General features: G+C 53.8%; 4 protein-coding genes across 4 annotated transcripts; 1 reads left to right on the top strand and 3 right to left on the bottom strand.

The window, feature by feature from the left end:
- Positions 1-959: 959 nt before the first annotated feature.
- QC763_120950 (uncharacterized protein) lies at positions 960-3,030 on the bottom strand (the record flags this gene model as incomplete). Its single annotated transcript, XM_062908684.1, has 2 exons — positions 960-2,078; positions 2,137-3,030. The coding sequence occupies 2 exons, from the start codon at positions 3,028-3,030 to the stop codon at positions 960-962; spliced, it is 2,013 nt and encodes a 670-aa protein (XP_062771803.1).
- A 2,800-nt stretch (positions 3,031-5,830) lies between these two features.
- On the bottom strand, positions 5,831-7,175 carry ARC19 (Arp complex subunit). The gene is made up of 5 exons (XM_062908683.1): positions 6,861-7,175; positions 6,454-6,780; positions 6,231-6,356; positions 6,130-6,174; positions 5,831-6,071 (listed from the first exon to the last, which is right to left on the bottom strand). The coding sequence occupies exons 1-5, from the start codon at positions 6,861-6,863 to the stop codon at positions 6,063-6,065; spliced, it is 510 nt and encodes a 169-aa protein (XP_062771802.1). The 5' UTR covers positions 6,864-7,175; the 3' UTR covers positions 5,831-6,062.
- On the top strand, positions 7,140-9,346 carry UBP6 (deubiquitinating enzyme). The gene is made up of 2 exons (XM_062908682.1): positions 7,140-7,358; positions 7,431-9,346. Exons 1-2 carry the CDS (start codon positions 7,343-7,345, stop codon positions 9,104-9,106), a joined length of 1,692 nt encoding a protein of 563 aa, XP_062771801.1. The 5' UTR covers positions 7,140-7,342; the 3' UTR covers positions 9,107-9,346.
- Positions 9,347-9,478: 132 nt separating this feature from the next.
- On the bottom strand, positions 9,479-10,756 carry QC763_120920 (uncharacterized protein; the record flags this gene model as incomplete). Its single annotated transcript, XM_062908681.1, has 5 exons — positions 9,479-9,928; positions 10,110-10,142; positions 10,222-10,275; positions 10,397-10,610; positions 10,668-10,756. The coding sequence occupies 5 exons, from the start codon at positions 10,754-10,756 to the stop codon at positions 9,479-9,481; spliced, it is 840 nt and encodes a 279-aa protein (XP_062771800.1).
- Positions 10,757-18,772: the final 8,016 nt, after the last annotated feature.

Here is an 18,772-nt window from a genome sequence, read left to right as displayed (position 1 = left end):
ACACAAGATCATATCACATCATGCATGCATCAGGAAACAAAAAGATAATAGGCCAATGACTTTATTGTCTAAAATACACCAGGAAGGTTCCTCCGCTCCCACTCTCTACCGACCAAAGCCCGCAAAAAGCATCTCCAGTTTCGTGATCAATCCACCTTTTCCTGTTTGTGACAAGTGATAATGGGTTCCAAAGAGGCCTAAGTGTTTTCATATGAATGCTCAAAAATTTTCGAGTTTTTTGGTGATTGTTTTGTGGCTGTTTCGAGTTTTTTTTGGGTGTTTTTGTGGGTGAGTTTTCTGGAAAAAAAAGAAAAAAAAGAAAAAAAGAAGAAAAAGAAAGAAAGAAAGAAAGAAAAAATTCCGCCATGTTGGAACCCTTCGTAAAGGAAAAGCTCTGCAAACTGGTTGTTCCCATCAGAAAGACAAATGTCGAACTAGAAGACCGAGCAGACCGACCACGACAGGAATCGCCAAAGAAAAAAAAAAAAAGCAAAACCCGTCTACGCCTATCCGTTCTGTGTGTTGTCTGTCCTCCTGTCCAACAACCGCCAACCCAAACAAGAGGGAACATCCTGACTTTCCGTCTTTGCTGAAAGCCAAAATCTTTGATGAGAAGAAGATGATGATGTGCCATTGTGAAAGGTTGCCGTGTGCTCTGAAGGCCATTGTTCGTTCCTCGCCATCTTCATGGGAGAATCAAGGTTACGTTCATGAAGTTCGTGATTCTGTGCAGTCGTTGCGTGTCGTGAAGGAAATTTCATAAACAAACCAACAATCGCTAATGCAAAGAGCCACAGCCGCCAGGGAGGAATGGATAATAGCCGTAAGGACCAAGTCGTACCAGGTTGTTGCGAATGGCACTTCAGGACATCTAGAACAGAGAGGTGGAGTGTTCCCTGTTCTTAGCCGTACATACCCACGGCAGTGCTCATGGCAGCCAGCCGCGGGGAAGTGCGGCTTTAGATCACGATGTAGTGATCCGGATGCTGGTAAGCAGCATCGGTAACCAGGTGAGCGTGGGCGTTAGCGGCGGCTCGGTCCAGGATCCGCTTGATGGCATCCAGCTCCTTTTCAGCCACGTCCCGAAGAGTCATAGCGGCGAGTTCCCTGCCCTGAGGAAGCTGGATCTCGTGCCACATATACCCGAAGTAAAGACTGTCCTCCTTCGCACGCTCCTTGATAGAAGCCTGCACCGACGCCGGGAGTGTGTTGACATAGCGAACTGTCTCCTCGCGGATGAGGGTGATGTACCACTCAAGCACGTCGACCGGGACACCAGGGCGAGGGCACAAGTTGTACAGGTGCGCCCAGCACTCGGAGAAGGGGGGCATGTTGAATTCGGCAATGGCCGGTCCGGACATGTTCACCAGGTAGGCGATGTTGTCCTTCTGGAGGACAGAGAATCCGGGGCAGAGCATTGCTGCGTGAACAAGACGCTTGTATAACTGCTCATTCAGAACCGTCTGCTGGCGATGCTTTCCAGGGGTCCCATCACCCTTCTGGAGGAGCTCACCGAGGAACTCGATCAGCCGGAAGGTTGCATCATAGATGATCTGACGCTGTTCAAGAGTGATCAGATGAGAGGCGTACCACGGCAGCTTTTTGAGCGTGGAGATCATCGACTCAAAAGGGCGCTGGGGACAGTCCTTGGAGTAAGGTGAGCGAGAAGGCATCTCGATGTGCTTGATGAGAAGGTTCAACTCTTCCGCCATGACAAAGCCGCGGAAAGTGTTCCACGGGCTTTCGGGGTCTTCAGGGAGCAATGTGACGTGGCCATCGTCGAAATTCACGCCGCGGCACAAGGGGAAAAGTGCCTCCATGAGCTCCTTCTGACTAGACATCGTCATCTTGATGGGGCGATCGCCCAAGCGAGGTTGGCGGTGCTTGCGGATAGCCTCGTGATGGCGCTCGACGGTGCGAGCCGCAGCATGAATGCTGTTGAACTCGACGAAAGCATCCCCAGTCTTCGAGGTAACCCGCTCCATAATGATATGGATTCCCTCCTGCGCATCGGTGATGATTTTCGAATTGCGGCCAAGCATAGCGATGATCTCCGCTCGCATTGTGCCGAATGGAATCTGCAACAAATGTCAGCCCGGCGAAGCAAAGCATCAACACAAGAGACGGCAAACTCACGTTGCTGATTTTGATGACCCCCCAAACAGCAGGCATCGACTGACTGGAACTCTCAATGAACGGAAAGTTCATGACATTGAGTAGGACCGATGTGGTGGGGATCCCGTTAACACCATTGATCAACCTTCTCAGGGCATTGGAACCCATAGTCCGGAGTCCGGAGAGCTTGTCTCGAAGCAATCCCCATTGGGCTTCCAACTCCTGCTCAGCCTCAGTCAACTCGCTGTAGTCAATCTCGTGAAAGTTGGCAAGGAAGTACGCTGCTTCGTTGACAGCGTTGATCGCAGACAAATCCGGCGAAGTGAAGGGGTCAGTGAATGCCTGGTTGGTGATGATGTCGCCGATTTGACTGCTGGACCCAGGGCCCGAGGTGAAGTTGGGAGGGGGTGGAAACATGACTGGGATGCCCATCGGACGAGGTGCAAAGTTTCGCGGCTCCGACTGATTGTAAATGGAGTGATCGGCATACCTATTCTTCTTCGACTCATGGGGAGTCGAGATGGTTCCGTCCAGTCTCATTGTCTGGCCTGTGACAGGATTGAAATAGGCCTGAAGTGTTGTGCCGGCATTGGATGGAGTTGGGGCAGCAGCATTGCTGTGGCCAGGCACACCCGTGCTGTTGTTCTGGGCAAGGTTATTGTCGCCTTGGGGAGGTCCCATGTTGCTGTTGTTGAGGTTCGCCATGTGGTTGTTCTGACCAACCTGATGACCGCGATGAGGGGTGTTGCCATTGTTCTTGCGGCCAACGTTGTTGTAAACAGACGGGTGGCTTTGAGGGTTGTCGTGCTTGAAGGCAGCAGAGCCATTGCCAGCGTGAACAGGCCTAGCGTTGCTGTGGGAAGGGAAGTGGCTCTGAGGGATGGCGTTGTTGAGTCCAGCAGGAGGCAGAACCATTCCGCTGTAGATAGGTCCGGTGTTATAAGTAACGTGGCCTCCATGGGCGGCAGGGCGGACAAGATTGGCGCTAGGAGTGAGGCCCGTCTGAGAAGTCTGAGCTGGGGGTGCAGCGGCATTGTTCGTGGCAGCATTGCTCGTGAGATCTGGGACTGGAGAAGACAGTCAGCACATGAGCACAGAAGAACAAGAAAAAAATGACAACAACGGCGGAAAATACGGAAGACTCGCCACAAGGCGTCCCGAGTGGTGTAGGAGGAGGAACACCACCGGGCACCATCGGATGATGAATGAATCCCAGGAAGGCAGAGGGCATAGGGATACGGAAAGAGCCATTCACGACACCGGGCGGCATACCTAGTTTGGCCATGGAAGGCTGGGGTGGGGACTGCTCGTTGTTAGCTGATGTGACCAAGACGAGAGAGTCGGGGGTCCTACGGCAAGAAATGGCAAAGTGGGAGCAGAAGTGCTCTGGCCGAGTTGAGATGCACAGAGCTGCGCGCTGGCAAGGTGCTGACTAGTGAGCAGAGAGCGCTGTCCCGTGCCTCTGCTGAAGCCACTGAAGACACAAGGAGCCATCGGAGACTTCAACCCGACGTGACGGACCGGGGTGTGGCTCTCCTGATGGGACCTGTTAGCTGTTGTGAGATAGCAAACGGTCACGAAAACATACCTGAATGGTGTCCATGTTGTGGCCCATGTTCTGGCCGGAGACTGACATAGCCTTGTGGTGGTGGGAAAAGGCACTGGCAGTTCTCACTGAAGACAAAGACGCCTGGTCAGAGTCGTTGCGCGTGCTCATATTGACACCGCTGTTCTTCTTGTCATTGGAGGCGTCGTTGGCGAAGTGCTTGAGAGAGACACCGCCCTCGGGTTCCTTGTTGTCGGCGAGAGAGGCCCCAGTCGTGCGCTCAGTGTCCTCGTGAAGAGAGGCACCGCCAGTGTGCTGCTCATGATCCTCAGCATGCTTACGAAGGGACACACCGCCTGTATGCTCACGGCTCTTTCCAGAGCTGGCGACAGAAGACTGACTCTTGTTAGAGCCGTTGGCGCTCACAGTCGAGCGACCACGTCCAGCGAAGTTCATCTTCGGTTGCTTGGCCGAGTACTTTCTCCGGTAGCCTTTTCTCATGTCAGTGCTCAAACAAGCAATCGGGCGTCATGATGCGCGGGCATGGGTAGCAATAAAGCAAAGCAAAGAATGTGATAATGTTGGTGAAAAAAAGCGACCCTTGAGGTCGCAAGTTGATGGGAAAAGAAGGAAAGCAAAGGAAGTGAGTATGCCGGTGAAAAGAGCGACTTTTGAGGTCGCAAGTCGAACGGGAAAGGAAGAGGACAGTGGAAATGTGAGCAGTGGGAGTTGAAATGGAGGAGTGCGGACTTTGAAGAAGGGGGTTGAGCTTCCGGAATAGAAGTAGACCGTCAATGATGTCGCCGGGGATGTTTAACAGGGATGTGAAAGGATGATGTCGCCTCCCGGGGATGAATCCGGGGAAAACGGAGCTCGCGGCTGCGACTCGCAGATCACGGCTGGAGAGGAGCGGCTGGAGATGTTTACTTACAGATGTAGTCGACGACGGGTAGCCCCTGATTGTCGGCGACAAGTACCCCTTGATGGTCGGCGTGGCGACGACTTCTTGAGAGTTGGCAATTGACGACCTGAGAGGCACAACGTGTTTGGTTGAGAGAAAGAGAAAGGTTTTGGAGTGGGAAGAGGAGAGAGGAAGTTGTGGGATGGGCAGATGAGAGAGATAATTGTGGGGTGGGAAGGGAGAGAGAAAGAAGGGCCTGCAGAGTTTTCAGGAATAAATACCTTGGGAGGTGGCAGTTGCGGGTAGTTGGTTGGCTGCTGGATGCCAGGAAGATATTAGAGAATGAGGTAGCTCGGAGTGTTGCAGGGAGAGAGCAAGCTTGGGGGGGATTTTTGTTTCCGGGGAAGAAAGAAAGGCGTGGAAGTTCTTCAGGGCTTAGATTAAATATTCATTAGTGCCTCAGGTATTCGAAAGAACCTGCGAGGGGGGTTGAGGTGATTGAGATGGGGGAGACCTATTGTTTGCTCTGTGGGGCAAGAGCCCTTCGCAGCAATTGTTGTCGTCGAGTGAGGCTATTGTCGTCGAGTGAGGCTATTGTGCTCGAGTGAGGCTATTGTCCTCGAGACACAATAGGGGAGGCTGGCACAAGTTGGACACTGGCTGAAAAGGGTGATATGATCGACGGCAGAGGGGAGGATTGCGAATATCAAACCGAAAAATACCAAGAGCAAACAGACTTACCTGAGCTCCAGACGGATGTGAACGTTGGGAATGGTGACAAGACCTCGAAGACTCCGAAAGCTGGTTGAGAAGGCGGAGAGCGTGGTGATCTTGCTGGCTCCGAGAGAACAGCAGGAAACGAAGACATCGGGATATCGATGTTTCAACTGAGAACAGAAAATTGAAGAGCTTAAGGAGTAAATCTGTTGAATGGGATTACCAGAACGGCGGAGTAGGATTGAGCTATCTCCCCACCTAGAATTCCCAGGTGCTCTGCAAGAACCAGATTTCTCTTCAGATGAAACGTCCTTGGCCTCGATCTGAACAAAAGAATTGGCAACGCGCCTGCCAAATTCTTGACACAGGACGGGATTTCAGACGGAATCAAAGGCCAGGCGGTCACGGATCCAACCAAGTCCACACTTCACGCCGAACAAGGTAACATGCAACACCCTTGGATGTCGAGGGCTTTGAGCCGTCATCTGGCTTGGCCGGCGGATGGCGTAACGGCGGTAGTTTGGGCTGATGGAACACAGAGAAAATTGGGAGAGACTTCTGTAAAACCCAGACTTTATTTCTAGACCAGAGACCGGCAAGGACCCATGACAAGTGTCGTGGATAGTAACAGTCGTGAAATGGCTCGCTTATAAACTTCTTTTCTCCAGAAACGCCAAGCATGATGGTCTGAAGCCATAAACGCGACAAGAGTAGTGACATCAGGGAAAGCTGTTCAATTGCATGCAAAATAATTTAAGTGAGGTATTGTAAAAGCGGGTTCGCTCAGTCGAACTGTACAATGGCGGTCAGGATATGCCAAGACATTGGAAAGGGGGGCGGCTTGACGTACTGGAGTGAGGAAAGATTCCGCTACGAAACGAGCCCGCGCATTCAACTGATGGCAATGATTAGCGTGGTCCTCGACATAAGAGAGTCGTAACTGGAACATACAAACAGCTTCATCTCTGAAATCTCTTTGTCAACCTCCTCCATAAACTGGATGATGAAATCAACCAGCTTGTGCTTGAGCATTTCCTCCGTGTGGAAGTTGGTTATCAAAAATGAAATGTCATAGCCCTGTGAAGCAGACACACGCGTCAGTCACGGAAAGACGTCCCAAGACAGCCAAAGCGAGGAGGGTGGGCATCTAGGTTGGCCCAGCGGTCCCTCATACCTTGATGGGCTTCCTCCTCAAAATGAAGAATGACTCGGCGCGTTGCGTCAAGAATCTTGTAAACTTGTGGACAAGAATGTGTTCAATTTCGTCGGCCTGCTTGATCTTGATGCTGATACGAATACTGTTGATGCTGGGCTCAATGAGTACCCGCTCGTTCTCGTTGCGCGCAATCGTCAGGGGCGTCAAGAGAACCTCAGGTGATGTTCGGGCCTCGACTTCGGGAACATTGTGTCTTTCGGCGGTTTGGGACGCGAAGTTGGACAAGCAGAGGGCGGCGGTCAGACTGCTGCGGACAGCCTGGAGATACGGTCGAAGTGATTGCGACTGTCAGGGATACGGCATGTCAGCTTGGCTACTCGGGATGTCTGGGATGTTGGAGGCTCTGGGCGTCCTGGGGAGCTCACCATGATGCCTGTACGGGCAGGATGCCTCCAGATCTAACTGTTTCCTGGTGATCCGGTGGTGGTGTTGGCAGATGAGGCTCTCCTGGAGCTGTCGTCGTCGCTCTGGGTATCCTTGGCAAGCTCCTTGCTTGTCGAGAGCTGCGTGCAGTTAAGGCGGGCCAGGGCGGGGCGGCACAGGCACGTAGCCCCAAGCACCCAGCTGGCTGGGTTACGTAATGCTCTTCAGCCCAGCAACCCCTGTTTCGCAGCTGTGGCGGTGGGTGTAATCCCTGTTGTTACCACTGACAACCCCGCGCCTTTCCTTTGCCTTCCACGCGCGCTCCACAACCTCCAAGCCAAGTGACGAATCTCAAAGGTTGCCTTGGGAGCCTTTGGTTTGGGGGCAAAAACATTTAGAATCCGGGGCTTTCAGCTGTCTATTCTGCATTCGAATTTGGACAGGCTTTCCTCCCATACTTGCAAAACGCCAGCAACCCCCCAGGATGGCGACAGTCAACGGTAAGTCAACGACGCTTCCTCCATCCTCCGTCCTGCGTGTACCTTTGGGTGGGTACTAATAGATCATGTTAGTGGTTATCAAGCACGGGCCCAAGAAGTACGATGTCGAGGTCGATACTACCGCTCCCGGCGAAGAGCTCAAGTACCAGCTCTTCAGTCTCACGGGTGTCGAACCCGACCGTCAAAAGATCCTCGTCAAGGGTGGCCAGCTGAAGGATGATACCGACATGAGCAAGCTGGGCCTCAAGCCTGGTCAGGTTATCATGATGATGGGAACGCCAGGAGAGGGCGGAGGTGCTATCGTGCGCCCAACAGAGAAGGTCAAGTTTCTCGAGGACATGACCGAGGCGGAGCAAGCGCAGCAAGCTGGAGCCACACCGGCCGGCCTTATCAACCTGGGCAACACCTGTTATTTGAATTCGACACTTCAGGCTTTGCGTTCCATCCCCGAACTTCAAGAGTCGCTCGAAAAGTACGAGTTCCGAAATGCCGCGCCCAGTGGTTCGCAGCTCGGTCTCACCACCACCACGCCGGGAGCTGATATCACCTACCAGCTGAGGAATCTGTTCAGAGATATGTCCAAAACTCAGGAAGGAATGCCACCACTGGGCTTTTTGAGCGCCCTTCGCACCACGTTCCCACAGTTCGCCGAGAAGAGTAAGAAGGGGCCAGGCTACGCCCAACAAGACGCTGAGGAGGCCTGGTCGCAAATTGTGTCTCAGTTGAACCAGAAGCTCCAGATCAAGGAAGGCGGGGAAGGCTCTTCCGCCGAGGCCTCGTTCATCGGCAAGTACATGTGCGGAGAGCTGTCCAGCACACTCGAATGCGACGACCCTGCCGCTGCCGAAGCGGGCGAGGAGCCGACCCATTCCAAGGATCAGTTCTTGAAGCTCAACTGCCATATCGACGGCCAGACGGCGCATTTGAGGGATGGCCTCGCCAACGGTCTCAAGGAGAAGATAGAGAAGCGATCAGAGGCTCTCGGGAGGGATGTGACCTACACCAAGACCTCCAAGATCTCTCGGTTACCCAAGTACCTCACAGTTCACTTTGTGCGCTTCTTCTGGAAGCGTGACGTCCAGAAGAAGGCCAAGATCATGCGCAAGGTGACCTTCCCGCACGAGCTGGACGTGGTCGAGTTCTGCACCGACGACTTGAGGAAGGCTCTTGTTCCAGTCCGTGACAAGGTTCGCGAGGTGCGCAAGGAGGAGGAGGATGTCGAGCGGGCCCGTAAGCGTCGCAAGAGAAACCCGGTCGAGGACCAGACTCCCGAGGAGAAGAAGGAACAGGAGAAGAAGGAGAAGGGAAAGAAGCCGTCCACGTCGGCTGACGGTGACGTGGAGATGGGCGAGAGTTTCAAGACTGATGCCGAGTTCGAGGCTGAGAAAGACGCTGCGCTCCTCGCGGCCAAGAAGGAGCTCAACTCCCTCATCGACCCCGAGCTGCGCAAAGACGACGGCGCCAATCAGTCTGGCATCTATGAACTTCGCGGCGTCGTCACTCATCAGGGTGCCAGTGCCGACAGCGGTCATTACACGGCGTACATCAAGAAGGCCGGGCCCAAGGATCCTGTGACTGGAAAAGTCGGCCCTGAGGACGGCAAGTGGTGGTGGTTCAACGATGACAAGGTTACCGAGGTGACGTCGGACAAGATCGATGCCCTTGCTGGAGGCGGCGAGTCCCACTCTGCGCTCATCTGCCTTTACAAGGCCATCCCCCTGCCCACCGCCGAGGGTGTCATGGAGTAGGCGACTCTCGTCCGCAAATCACTTTGTCCTTTTACGCAGACATGACGGCATAGCACCAGGAGAAAGGGCGTTGGTATGGGTGGGGCTTTATCGGACGCAGACTGTCATTGGGTTCAATGTTTTGTATTCCGGTAGAACGCAGAAGCATGGGATGGTGTTAAGAAAACGGCATTCGTTAGACCGAGACTAGGTAGTGATGGGTAGGCAATGTTTCACTGCGTCTGATTACTTTTCTGTTGTGATTTGTGGTCCTGCGGCAGACAAAGTGACGTTTGAATGTAGGGGAACAGGTAAGCCAACAGACTTCATTCTACAATCCTATCTTGTCCAGTCCTTCAACACTGATTTGACCCTCACCGGCATGGCATGACTCTACTCCGCCCTCCTCCTCGTCCCCCTGGCCATGAAAATCTTCCTCTTCATCTCCTCCCTCGTCCCCGCAGCTTTGTTGAAAACAACCGCCAGCTCTTCAAAGGCGAAATGCTCTCCTGCGCCGGCATCTTCAAAGATCTTCTGGATCTGCTCCTTGGAAAAGCCGTGGTGGATGACAGTGCCAGAGGCAGGATGGGAGGCGTCCATCTTTTCGTGGGGGAGGAAGTCCAGAATCATGAGCACGCCGGAGCCGGGCCTGAGGCGCTCAACGAGGCGGCGGGCTGCGAGGGGAGGGTCGTCGAAGTGGTGGAAGCCTAGGCAGATGGCTGCTAGGTCGAAGGAGAAGAAGTCGGAGGAGGAGAAGAGTTGGGTTTGGGTGGGGTAGGAAGGGGAGTCAGTGGGGAGGCACAGGTTGCCGACGTGGGCGTGCATTTCTTCGGGGGTTAGGCCCTTTGGGGGGAACGGATGTTAGCACTGGCTTGTGAAAGGGGGGGGGGAGGCGTAAAGGGGGATAGATGGAGGTGAGGTGTGGCGATCAAGGACTGGGTGTAGTTGGTGATGGGGGTTGGTTGACTGGCGGCGATAAAGGGGCTGAAGAAGGGGGGGGGGGGGAACCCAGTTCAAAACTTGCCTGATTTGCGGCTCTGGCATTGTAGGTAGCCACCTGGTTTCTTCCTGTCAGCCATGTGTGATGTGTGCTTGTTTGCCTCTGAAGCAAGCTCAGCACCAGGAAGAGGACGTACCATATTCTCGGACAAATCAATGCCGACACACTGGGTGGTATACGGAGCAAGAGCCTATATAGTCACATCAGCATATAGGTTTCCCATACCGGTTGAGTAAAAGGTACCATACCCTCGAAACTACCGTCATCAACACGTGTCAGCCTTGTCCTCTCTGTGTTTTGGATATATGCAGAGACTCACCAAGTCCGGTCCCACAAGCATAATCCAACAACCTCACCTCCCTCACCTCCCTCTTCTCCCTGCTGTCATCTTTTTTCTCCTCCTCGTCACCGGAGCTCTCCTCGTCAGCCCACTCAACACCAATGAAATCGATCCGCTTCCTGATCTCTTCAGCCAGCTTGTCGAGGGTTTTCTCGTGCTTGGAGTCGTAAGAGGATGCTTGTTGACTTCGCTCGAACGTTAGCAACTGGGAACAATGTCTGGGGGAGTGAAGGGTGACGTACTTGAAGTACTCCCTGTTTTGAGCCTCTCCGTGGCCGTGAGCGTGGGAGTGGCCATGATGGGAACCGTGAGGGTGAGGGTGATCGGCCATGTTGAGATGGTGAGAGTTTCGGCTGAGGAAAGCCAGCTGGCTACGTGATCAGCAGGTCGGTGATATGGATGGTTGAACGGTGCTGACGGGCCGATCGTGGTGATGGAGTACAAATATCTGCGAAAGCATTCTCGTTAGCATCTGGATTCCCGCCCATTGATTGATTTCTGGTTAGTGATTCTCATCAGTGATAGTCGTAGAAGCAAGTAGTGATCCAACCCAGCGAGAGCTTCCTCGTGGCTGTCGAAAGCTCCCACCTTGAATCCAACCTTGAATCCAACCTTGAATCCAACCTTGAATCCAACCAACCTCAACTCCCCAATCCAACACCACATACCTAATCAAATCAGAAAGTGCGAAATCTGAGAATGAATATCTCTACACGTCAGAAACTCTTGTGATCTCTTTGGCCTTCCACTCTGGACATTTAAATACACACATCTTCCCTCTTCTCCGGAAACATATCGGGCACATATTCACCCCAACCCTCACACTAGCAACTCAAATGACTGTGAATATCTACTCACAATTCAAATACCCCGGCGAGTTTCCCATACCCTCTCCAACAACTCTGCGAACAGCTTTGGTTGCTTTCACTCCGTTGTCGTCGTCGTCGTCGTCGTCGTCGTCGTCAACACACTCGGAGGCCAACGCTGATGATGACCAATCTTTCATATGACAGACTTCACTGATGGTCATCAAACCCGACCGTTTACAAGACTGTATTTCGCTGCCCCCAGCGTGAAATCGTGTGTAATTAATATTTTAACAAGCCCACTCTTTACCCCATTAGGCAGCGTCTCTCTGCCTGCGTATCAAACCGTAAACTGCCCCCTTGCACCAAAATTACACACAGTGTGCCCTGTATCCGTAAGCCCCCCCCCCCCAAAAGGTTTCCCCAACGGGGCACACGGACAGAAAAAAATAAAATAAAAAAGAACGCCCCACCCTATGGAATCACCCCGACGCTCAAGCCCACCCAACGGGACGGAGCGGGACGGAGCAGCAAAGCACCACCCCCAAACCCCAAAACCAACCAAGTTTTGCCTGCCCGCCCGCTCTGCTTGTTCTGTACCCAAGCCAGCCGGCCAGCCAGCATCATTGACAGAGGGAGGAAGGATGGTATGGTGGTTTGGTGTGGTTTGGTGTGGTGTGGTGTGGTGTGGTGTGCTGTGCTGTGCTGTGCTGTGCTGTGCTGTGCTGTGCTGTCCAGAACATCTCCTCTTGGTATGCCATATACCGTCCACCCAGAGCAAAAGCACCATCATATGTCCCCAAGACAAGACAAGACATCATGAAAATATATTTTTGGCTCCAACAGAGACATTCCTCATCCCTTTGTTGCCTCGCTTAAGCAACAATACACACACACACACACACACACACACACACACACACACATCAGCTCCCATCAATCAATCATTGTCTGGTTCACTGCACCATAATTTCTTTTTTGCTTGCCCCCCTCCCCCCCCCAGATTTCATGTTTTGCTGATCAGAAACAACATCACAACACTCACTCCAAGACAACAGCGAGACAGAAGAAAAAAGACAAGACCTTTCCCACGCCCCCTGCTAGGTCGGTAAATGCACCCCCTCTCCTCTCCAGGAGTCACCACCACCACCACCAACAATAGGATAAACACATAACTCTTCGCTAGCGTCCCAGACAACATCCACCACCAAAAACGATCACCTGCATTTCCAAACAAACGACGATCCTTTCCCCCTTCCCCCCCCTCGCGTCGGTCCGCAACAAGTGTCCCTTGCTTGTTCCAAGAACTTGGAAGAAAGCAAAACAAGCCCTTGCGTGATAAAAACTGCCGGCCGGTGTGTGGGGAAGAGAAGACGACAAAAAAGGGGACGTCACGAAACAAAGCCAAGGCAGGCATGAATCCTCCACACCATCTGATCTTCCCGCGCGCATAAACAATCGAGTAGATCAAACCGTTTAGTTTCTTTCTTGTCCTCACGAGAGGGTGCGGTGACGCCACACTACGCACACTACGCACACCCCTTAATCCTGTCTAGACCTCATATGACGACTGCTGCATTGTAATTTAATCCACGGCGTAACAATCTAATATCAGATGGATACGTCCCCAGGCCGTATAGTTACCAAGTACCAACCTTCGGCTCAGCCCGGGGTTTGGTTCACGGTGGTGGGTGCCCGGCGAAACATCAATATCAGTCCAGACCAGTCTCATAGATTACCTACCCTGTCTTACCACGGATAGCTGCCCCGCGTTTCTCTCTCTCTCTTTCACCATCTCTCCGTCCATCTTCCTGCCTTGATCAACTGCAAGTTCATATGATAGAAAAAAGCCACCGAACCGAGGCAAATCCCTCACGCGCCGCTGCCTTGCTGCACCTTGGTCGCCTTTTGCTGTCGTGCCATGGTGCTTGATGCACAGCCAGGCAAAAACAGACCGGCAAGCGGGCTGCGGCGGGCTTCCTGCAACCTGATGTCGGTAAGCGGGGTTGTGGTGGAAGGGAAGGGCAGGGCCACAAAGCTAAGGAAGCACGCTTCGCGAAGAGGGTGGTGGGCGGTGGTATCAAGAAGGAAAAAGGTGCGAGCCCTCTTCGGACCCTGTGACTGCGTGGAGGGGAGGGGGGGGGGGAGAGAGAAAAGCAAGCCATCAGATCATCATCATGAGGAGAGGAGCAAAAAGTGACCGTGGCACGGGAGTTTTACCCACCTCCACATGCGTATGCTGTGTGATACTCATCACAACCTGCTCCATCTCTTTGGGCTCCTGAGAACAGTCAGGACACCCATGCTGATGGGGTACCTGCTCTCCCTGTGTCTCCCGCCCGTACCCGTCCCCGGGCGGAAGTGTCAGATCTCACTTTTTTTCCAGCCGGGTCACTGCACACTTAGATAATACCCGCTGCACCCAGCACTGGCTGGCGGCACCCTTCCTTGGTGCAACCCCAGTTCCTGCCAACGGGGACGGCTTTCAACGGGCACCCGTCAATGAGGCGTTTGTTGGGCCGCAAAACAAGACGAGAGAACGGCCCAGAAAACCGGATTGCCAGACATTACTCGATCGACCCGTGACCCGATGGTTGTCGGACTGGTTGGATGGTTGGCTAGCCAGCTTTGCTGGGGTGCGGGGAAGCTTCAAGACGACACATCATGTCTTGATGTAGCCCCTTATGTTGCGGACATATACCGGCAGGCAGCCGACCAGCTTTCGGTGGCCTGTCTGTACCAAGCCGCTTCAGAGGAGCGGGACAGGACATGCTTGCTGCGAGTATCCAAACATCATTCGAAATGTTTTTCCGTGGGCGCACAGCACCGAGCCCCGCGCGTTGGGCAACCAGCAGGTCCGAGATTGACTGATGGGGTGAGGGTCCCAAGGTGAGTGAGGTGTGATGCGGTGCCGTGTTGGCAATGGTCGGCCGGTAGGCGATACGGGGGTCCGCCATCCTCACCGCCGTTTGTCCGGATTCGTTTCCAATTGAGTGTTTTATTGCGAGCTGACCAGCTCTGTGAGTTGTTTTTTTTTTTTTTTTTGGTTCTGCATTGGAAGGGCGTCTCTGTGCCTGTTCCACGAGCGCTGCGTCTGTCTGTTTGCCCACACTGCCCGCATCGGCATCGGAGGGAGCAGGGGACTGCAACGTCACCACAAAACACACAAGGTTTATCGGTTTTCCTCTCGGGCCACGCAGGCAGTGAAGGAGGTGGTCATATCCGGGCCGGCGTCAAGATGGAGGCGCAATCGGCTTCGTTAGAGTGATGACTGAAACGAATCTCACATTAGCCGGGTGGACAAGCAGAGGGAGGATCTCTCCGACAGGTTTCCAACCACCTGAACCGTGACCGAAGTGCGTGGGTTGATATATGGAGTCTGCCAACCCATTGCTGCAAAATCCCAACTTTATCCCTACAAAAGCCTGGCCGGCGTTTCGAAAAACATGGGACGGCAGCATAAGACCCCTCTTCGACCGGCCTGTCAGATCCAAACAAGTCCTGCCGCGCGGGAGACTGGAGGTTCGGCGAAGGGGCTGCCGGATGACCAGATTGAGAGAAACCTGCGTCCGAGCTATCACCTCTCCCAAAGTGACCTGTGCCACCGCAGGTACCTGTATGCACACAGTGGTCTCCTGGCGGCTGTGTGAGTCGGATGACATCGGTTGTGTGAAGCTCGTGTGTTCCCCCAACCCCTGGTGAGGAAGAGCTCTGGAGAGCTGCGGTTGTGGTGAGGCGACCTGAAAAGGTTGGTTGCACAGGACCATCTGCACCATCAGCAGTGTTTATCCATCCAGGAAGTCACCTCGACTGGGTGCCTCTGTGCCACCACGGGGCATATCGCCGCAGCAATTGCTGCAGGGCCCGCGCAGCAGCAGGCGGCAGGTATCGCAACAATCCCTCGGCCGCTCGAAAGAGGCTGGCTGTAGTTTACACTTACACTGTGACAAGAACCGAGTCTAGCGAGATCGGCCGGCCGGCAGGCAGTCAAGGGTGAGGGGGAGCAAGAGGCCAAGGGTCGTGTGAACTTCCTGATGCTGATCGATTCCACCAAAAGCGGTCAGGAAATTCCCGCTCAGCCCTACACCTGGAATCGATGTTGGGTCTGGTCAAGGTGTCGACAGCCCGACGATTACCCCCCAACTCCGACCACTTCGGGTTGTTTGGGCGACAGTTGCCCGTGTGCCAGTGGCTTTCTCCTCTCCGTCAGCGGGACAACAGAACTGCAGGAATGAGGCAATGACGGACATGGCACCCGGGAAGCGCGGAACGGGAAGGTACAGTTCGCGGCCCTCAGTGTAACATGAATTCTACAGGGCCCCTTGGATGCCCTGTCTCCCTTTGTTCGACAGCCCTGTTGGCCTGGAGGGGCCTTCTCACCGCGATTGTGCCGTCGCATGTAAAGATGTCACGTATTGAGGGCAATTTGGGGGTGCGGTGTGCTGTGGTGTGCTGTGGTGTGCGGCCTCGGTGAGGTGGGTGGCATTAGCTCATGTAGGGGAGTGTGCTGGTGAAGGGGGTTTGATTCGGATACATGTTGCTGCATCGAGCACCAACCAACAAATCGTCTCTCGTTGGGTTCCTTCGATTCGTCAAGCGCGCGAGACTCGTCCCCTCTTGAACAAAAAGCGATACGGGGGAGAGGGAACGGCGGTGTCGCTCGGTCCGTGTATGGTATCAAGTTGCTTGGGTGGATGTTACTGTTACGGACTGCCCCCGCCCTTGATGGAGGTTCCCATTTTCTGCCAAGCGATTGCAAGAGCTGGGGCATTCCCAGATCTGATTTCGGGGAAGGGCGATACGGAGCAGCTGAGCAAGGACCATCCACGGTCGCCACTCACGCCACTCCGTCACCGAAGACAAGGGGATCCAGAACAAGCCACTCCTGGACAGGCCATCCTGGGACTTCTGCTACCTTGACACCCTGAACACCCCCAGAAACGCCCAGCATCTGGCATCACAATGAGCACGATTGTGCGCAAGGGAGGCGCCTGGCCTCTCCGCATGTGGCCCCGTCCCCCTCCATTTGCAAAGCCCCTTCCAGCCATTCCCACGCGAGGACCGTTTTCTCTTACGGAAATTCGCGCGGAAGCGAATCTGTGGAGTACAGCAGCTTTTGCTCACGTGACTGACATCTCGTGCACTCATTCGTCTCGACCCCTGCAGGTTTGGCTGTGCGGGTTGCGTATGCTGTTGTTTCACGGAAAAGGTAATGAGCCGTAATATCCAATCGTAGCCCTTTTCAGCTACACGATGGGCGCCGCCTAAACAACCACTCACAACCGCTTTCTGTTGTCGTGGCCCGTTGTTCTCCCTCTGCTTGTGACAGACAAATGTGATCAGCATTCGGGCGTCCGGCTCATTGTTAGTTTTTAGCTTGAATGTTTGACCGCCTTTTTTGTCGCTTCTGGACGTTGAGGCGCCCGTTCGCTCTCGAAGTGGTTGTTTTGTGCCGCTTTGCTGCGTTACAAGGGCGTCTCGTTGGCGGCCATTCGGGCCCGAACACCTGTTCTGATAGCTATTCAAGATCCAATCTGCGCATCGTGAGATTTGTCCGACCGCTCGCCCGGGCCGCGGGTGTTTGGGCCAGATACACTATCCCAAGCGACGGATCCCTTGCCTACCCCTCGCCACGTAGCCAGCGTTTCGAACAATGCACCTGTCAAGTATGAATTTGTTTTTCAAACACGCCCGCCTTGGCCAATTTTCAGCCAGCTGGCCCTTCCAGACGACGTTCGCAGTGCTGGAATGGACATATAACCCACCGACATTAGCCTTGGCTGACCTTGTCGTGGCCATTGTTCGGACATCGCCTCGCTTCGAAGGGGATGTATGGAAAGGGCTCGAACTGGACACTCCAGATCATTCCGCTGCCAGCGAGGACCTGGCCCCTCAAGCACACTGAGGTGGTCAGACCGGTACGGAGGTCAAAGAGGCCATCTGCGGACGGGATATGCCTCTACGACCTCACAGCCATCCCATCCATGTCAGGGCCGAATTGGAGTAGCAACAGTTGCTAAGCCACGCCCGGAATCTATACATGGAGATCAACAAGGCGACGAAGAAAATGACTTGTCATATTTGATGCCATGTTGAAGTTGACCGAAGAGTCGTTGGTCCAGCAAAACGTGAGCCAAATGACGCCTAGTAGAAACACACCACGCGCTGCTGTCGTGACACCCTGCTACTGCTCCGAAAGTTGGTCAGCATGGTTCGCGTGCTCTCCAGCGATCTGGCTACCCGTCGACTGGACGCTGGGCCGGCATGAGAACTACCAAGTACTTGCACTACAAGAGAATGCTCGGCTTTTGTATGAAGACACGCAAGATTGCCTTGCAGCAGACCTGCGACGTCAGGAACTGGCGACCGCGCGATTCTGCTTTATGGAGCTGGGCAGACTATCGTGAGCTGAGAACTTGGGGCCATGAAGGGGCATGACGGGCGATAAGTCCTCGATCGTACATGACCCAACCGAGCCTTTGGTCATGTTACCATTGAATTGGTGTCCATACGGCCCAAAGAGAGAGGTGGTGCTGAAGAGAGATGGTAGGCTCAATTCCCCCCCCCCCCGGGTGGAACTAGCGGATGGACTTGAAGGCGTTTTGAGTTCAGCTCGCTTGATGGATGTTTCTGCCACCAAGAAGAAACATGCCGCGTGTCTTGAACCATGCAAGACATGTCGGTGGATAATAATATCTCTCCATGGACCCGTTGCTCAAGACAGGTGTCACTGTTGTGGGGGTTTGCTCAAACAGACTTCAGCTCCTGCTGTGATACTGTCTAGAGTTGTGTGCAAGACTGACCGAGCCCTGTGTGTCTGCAAATATCGGCATTGCTGCTGTCGTACAGCCTTGATGAGACCTGCAACTCGTCTTCGACTGGTTTGCAATACCAACATTCGGTTGACCGAAGTGAACGCTTGGCTAGAAAAATTACTCTTATCGGTTGTCACAAGTAGCTGTGACGATTTTGCAAGATTGCTGATCACTCTCTCCCTTCACTGGCCAGGCATCAGATGAGACGGGGGTGCAAGACCCAAGGCGAGGGAACAGACCCTCGGGACGTCCCCCCCCCTGCTGCCGCTGCCTGTTCCCAATTTGAGAAGGGGATTCGCGGGGGGTACCAGATACCACTACTGTAGATGCAGGGCTAGGATTCTTCTCAGATGCTCTGCTTGTTTTGGTCACCCCAAGTTTTCGTCAGTTCATGATGTCTTGTGCAGTGTGCAGCAAAGCGAGACCTCATATATGGTTATGCCCGAAGACACGCCCGAACCCGAAACTGGGCGCTTCTTCTCCCTCACATGGACACAGTCCACATTGGAAAGAGGTTGGATTGTCGCTGTCAGGATTACCATCCGGAGATCATCCCCCGCTCTCATCCTGAATCAACAAACATCCCATCAGGCCTGACGAGACGATGGGACCGGTGAGCCGGGATTGAAACGCAAAAGGCTATCACTTTGGCCAAACATATTCCCGCACAAACCCAGTTCAATACACATTCCCAGCACTCAATTAAATCTTGACGGTGAACGTATG

Source organism: Podospora pseudopauciseta, chromosome 1, assembly GCF_035222475.1.
Source record: "Podospora pseudopauciseta strain CBS 411.78 chromosome 1, whole genome shotgun sequence".
NCBI lineage: Eukaryota > Fungi > Ascomycota > Sordariomycetes > Sordariales > Podosporaceae > Podospora > Podospora pseudopauciseta.
Note: the sequence above shows the minus strand (reverse complement) of the source record. Positions and strands in the feature narration are given on the sequence as shown.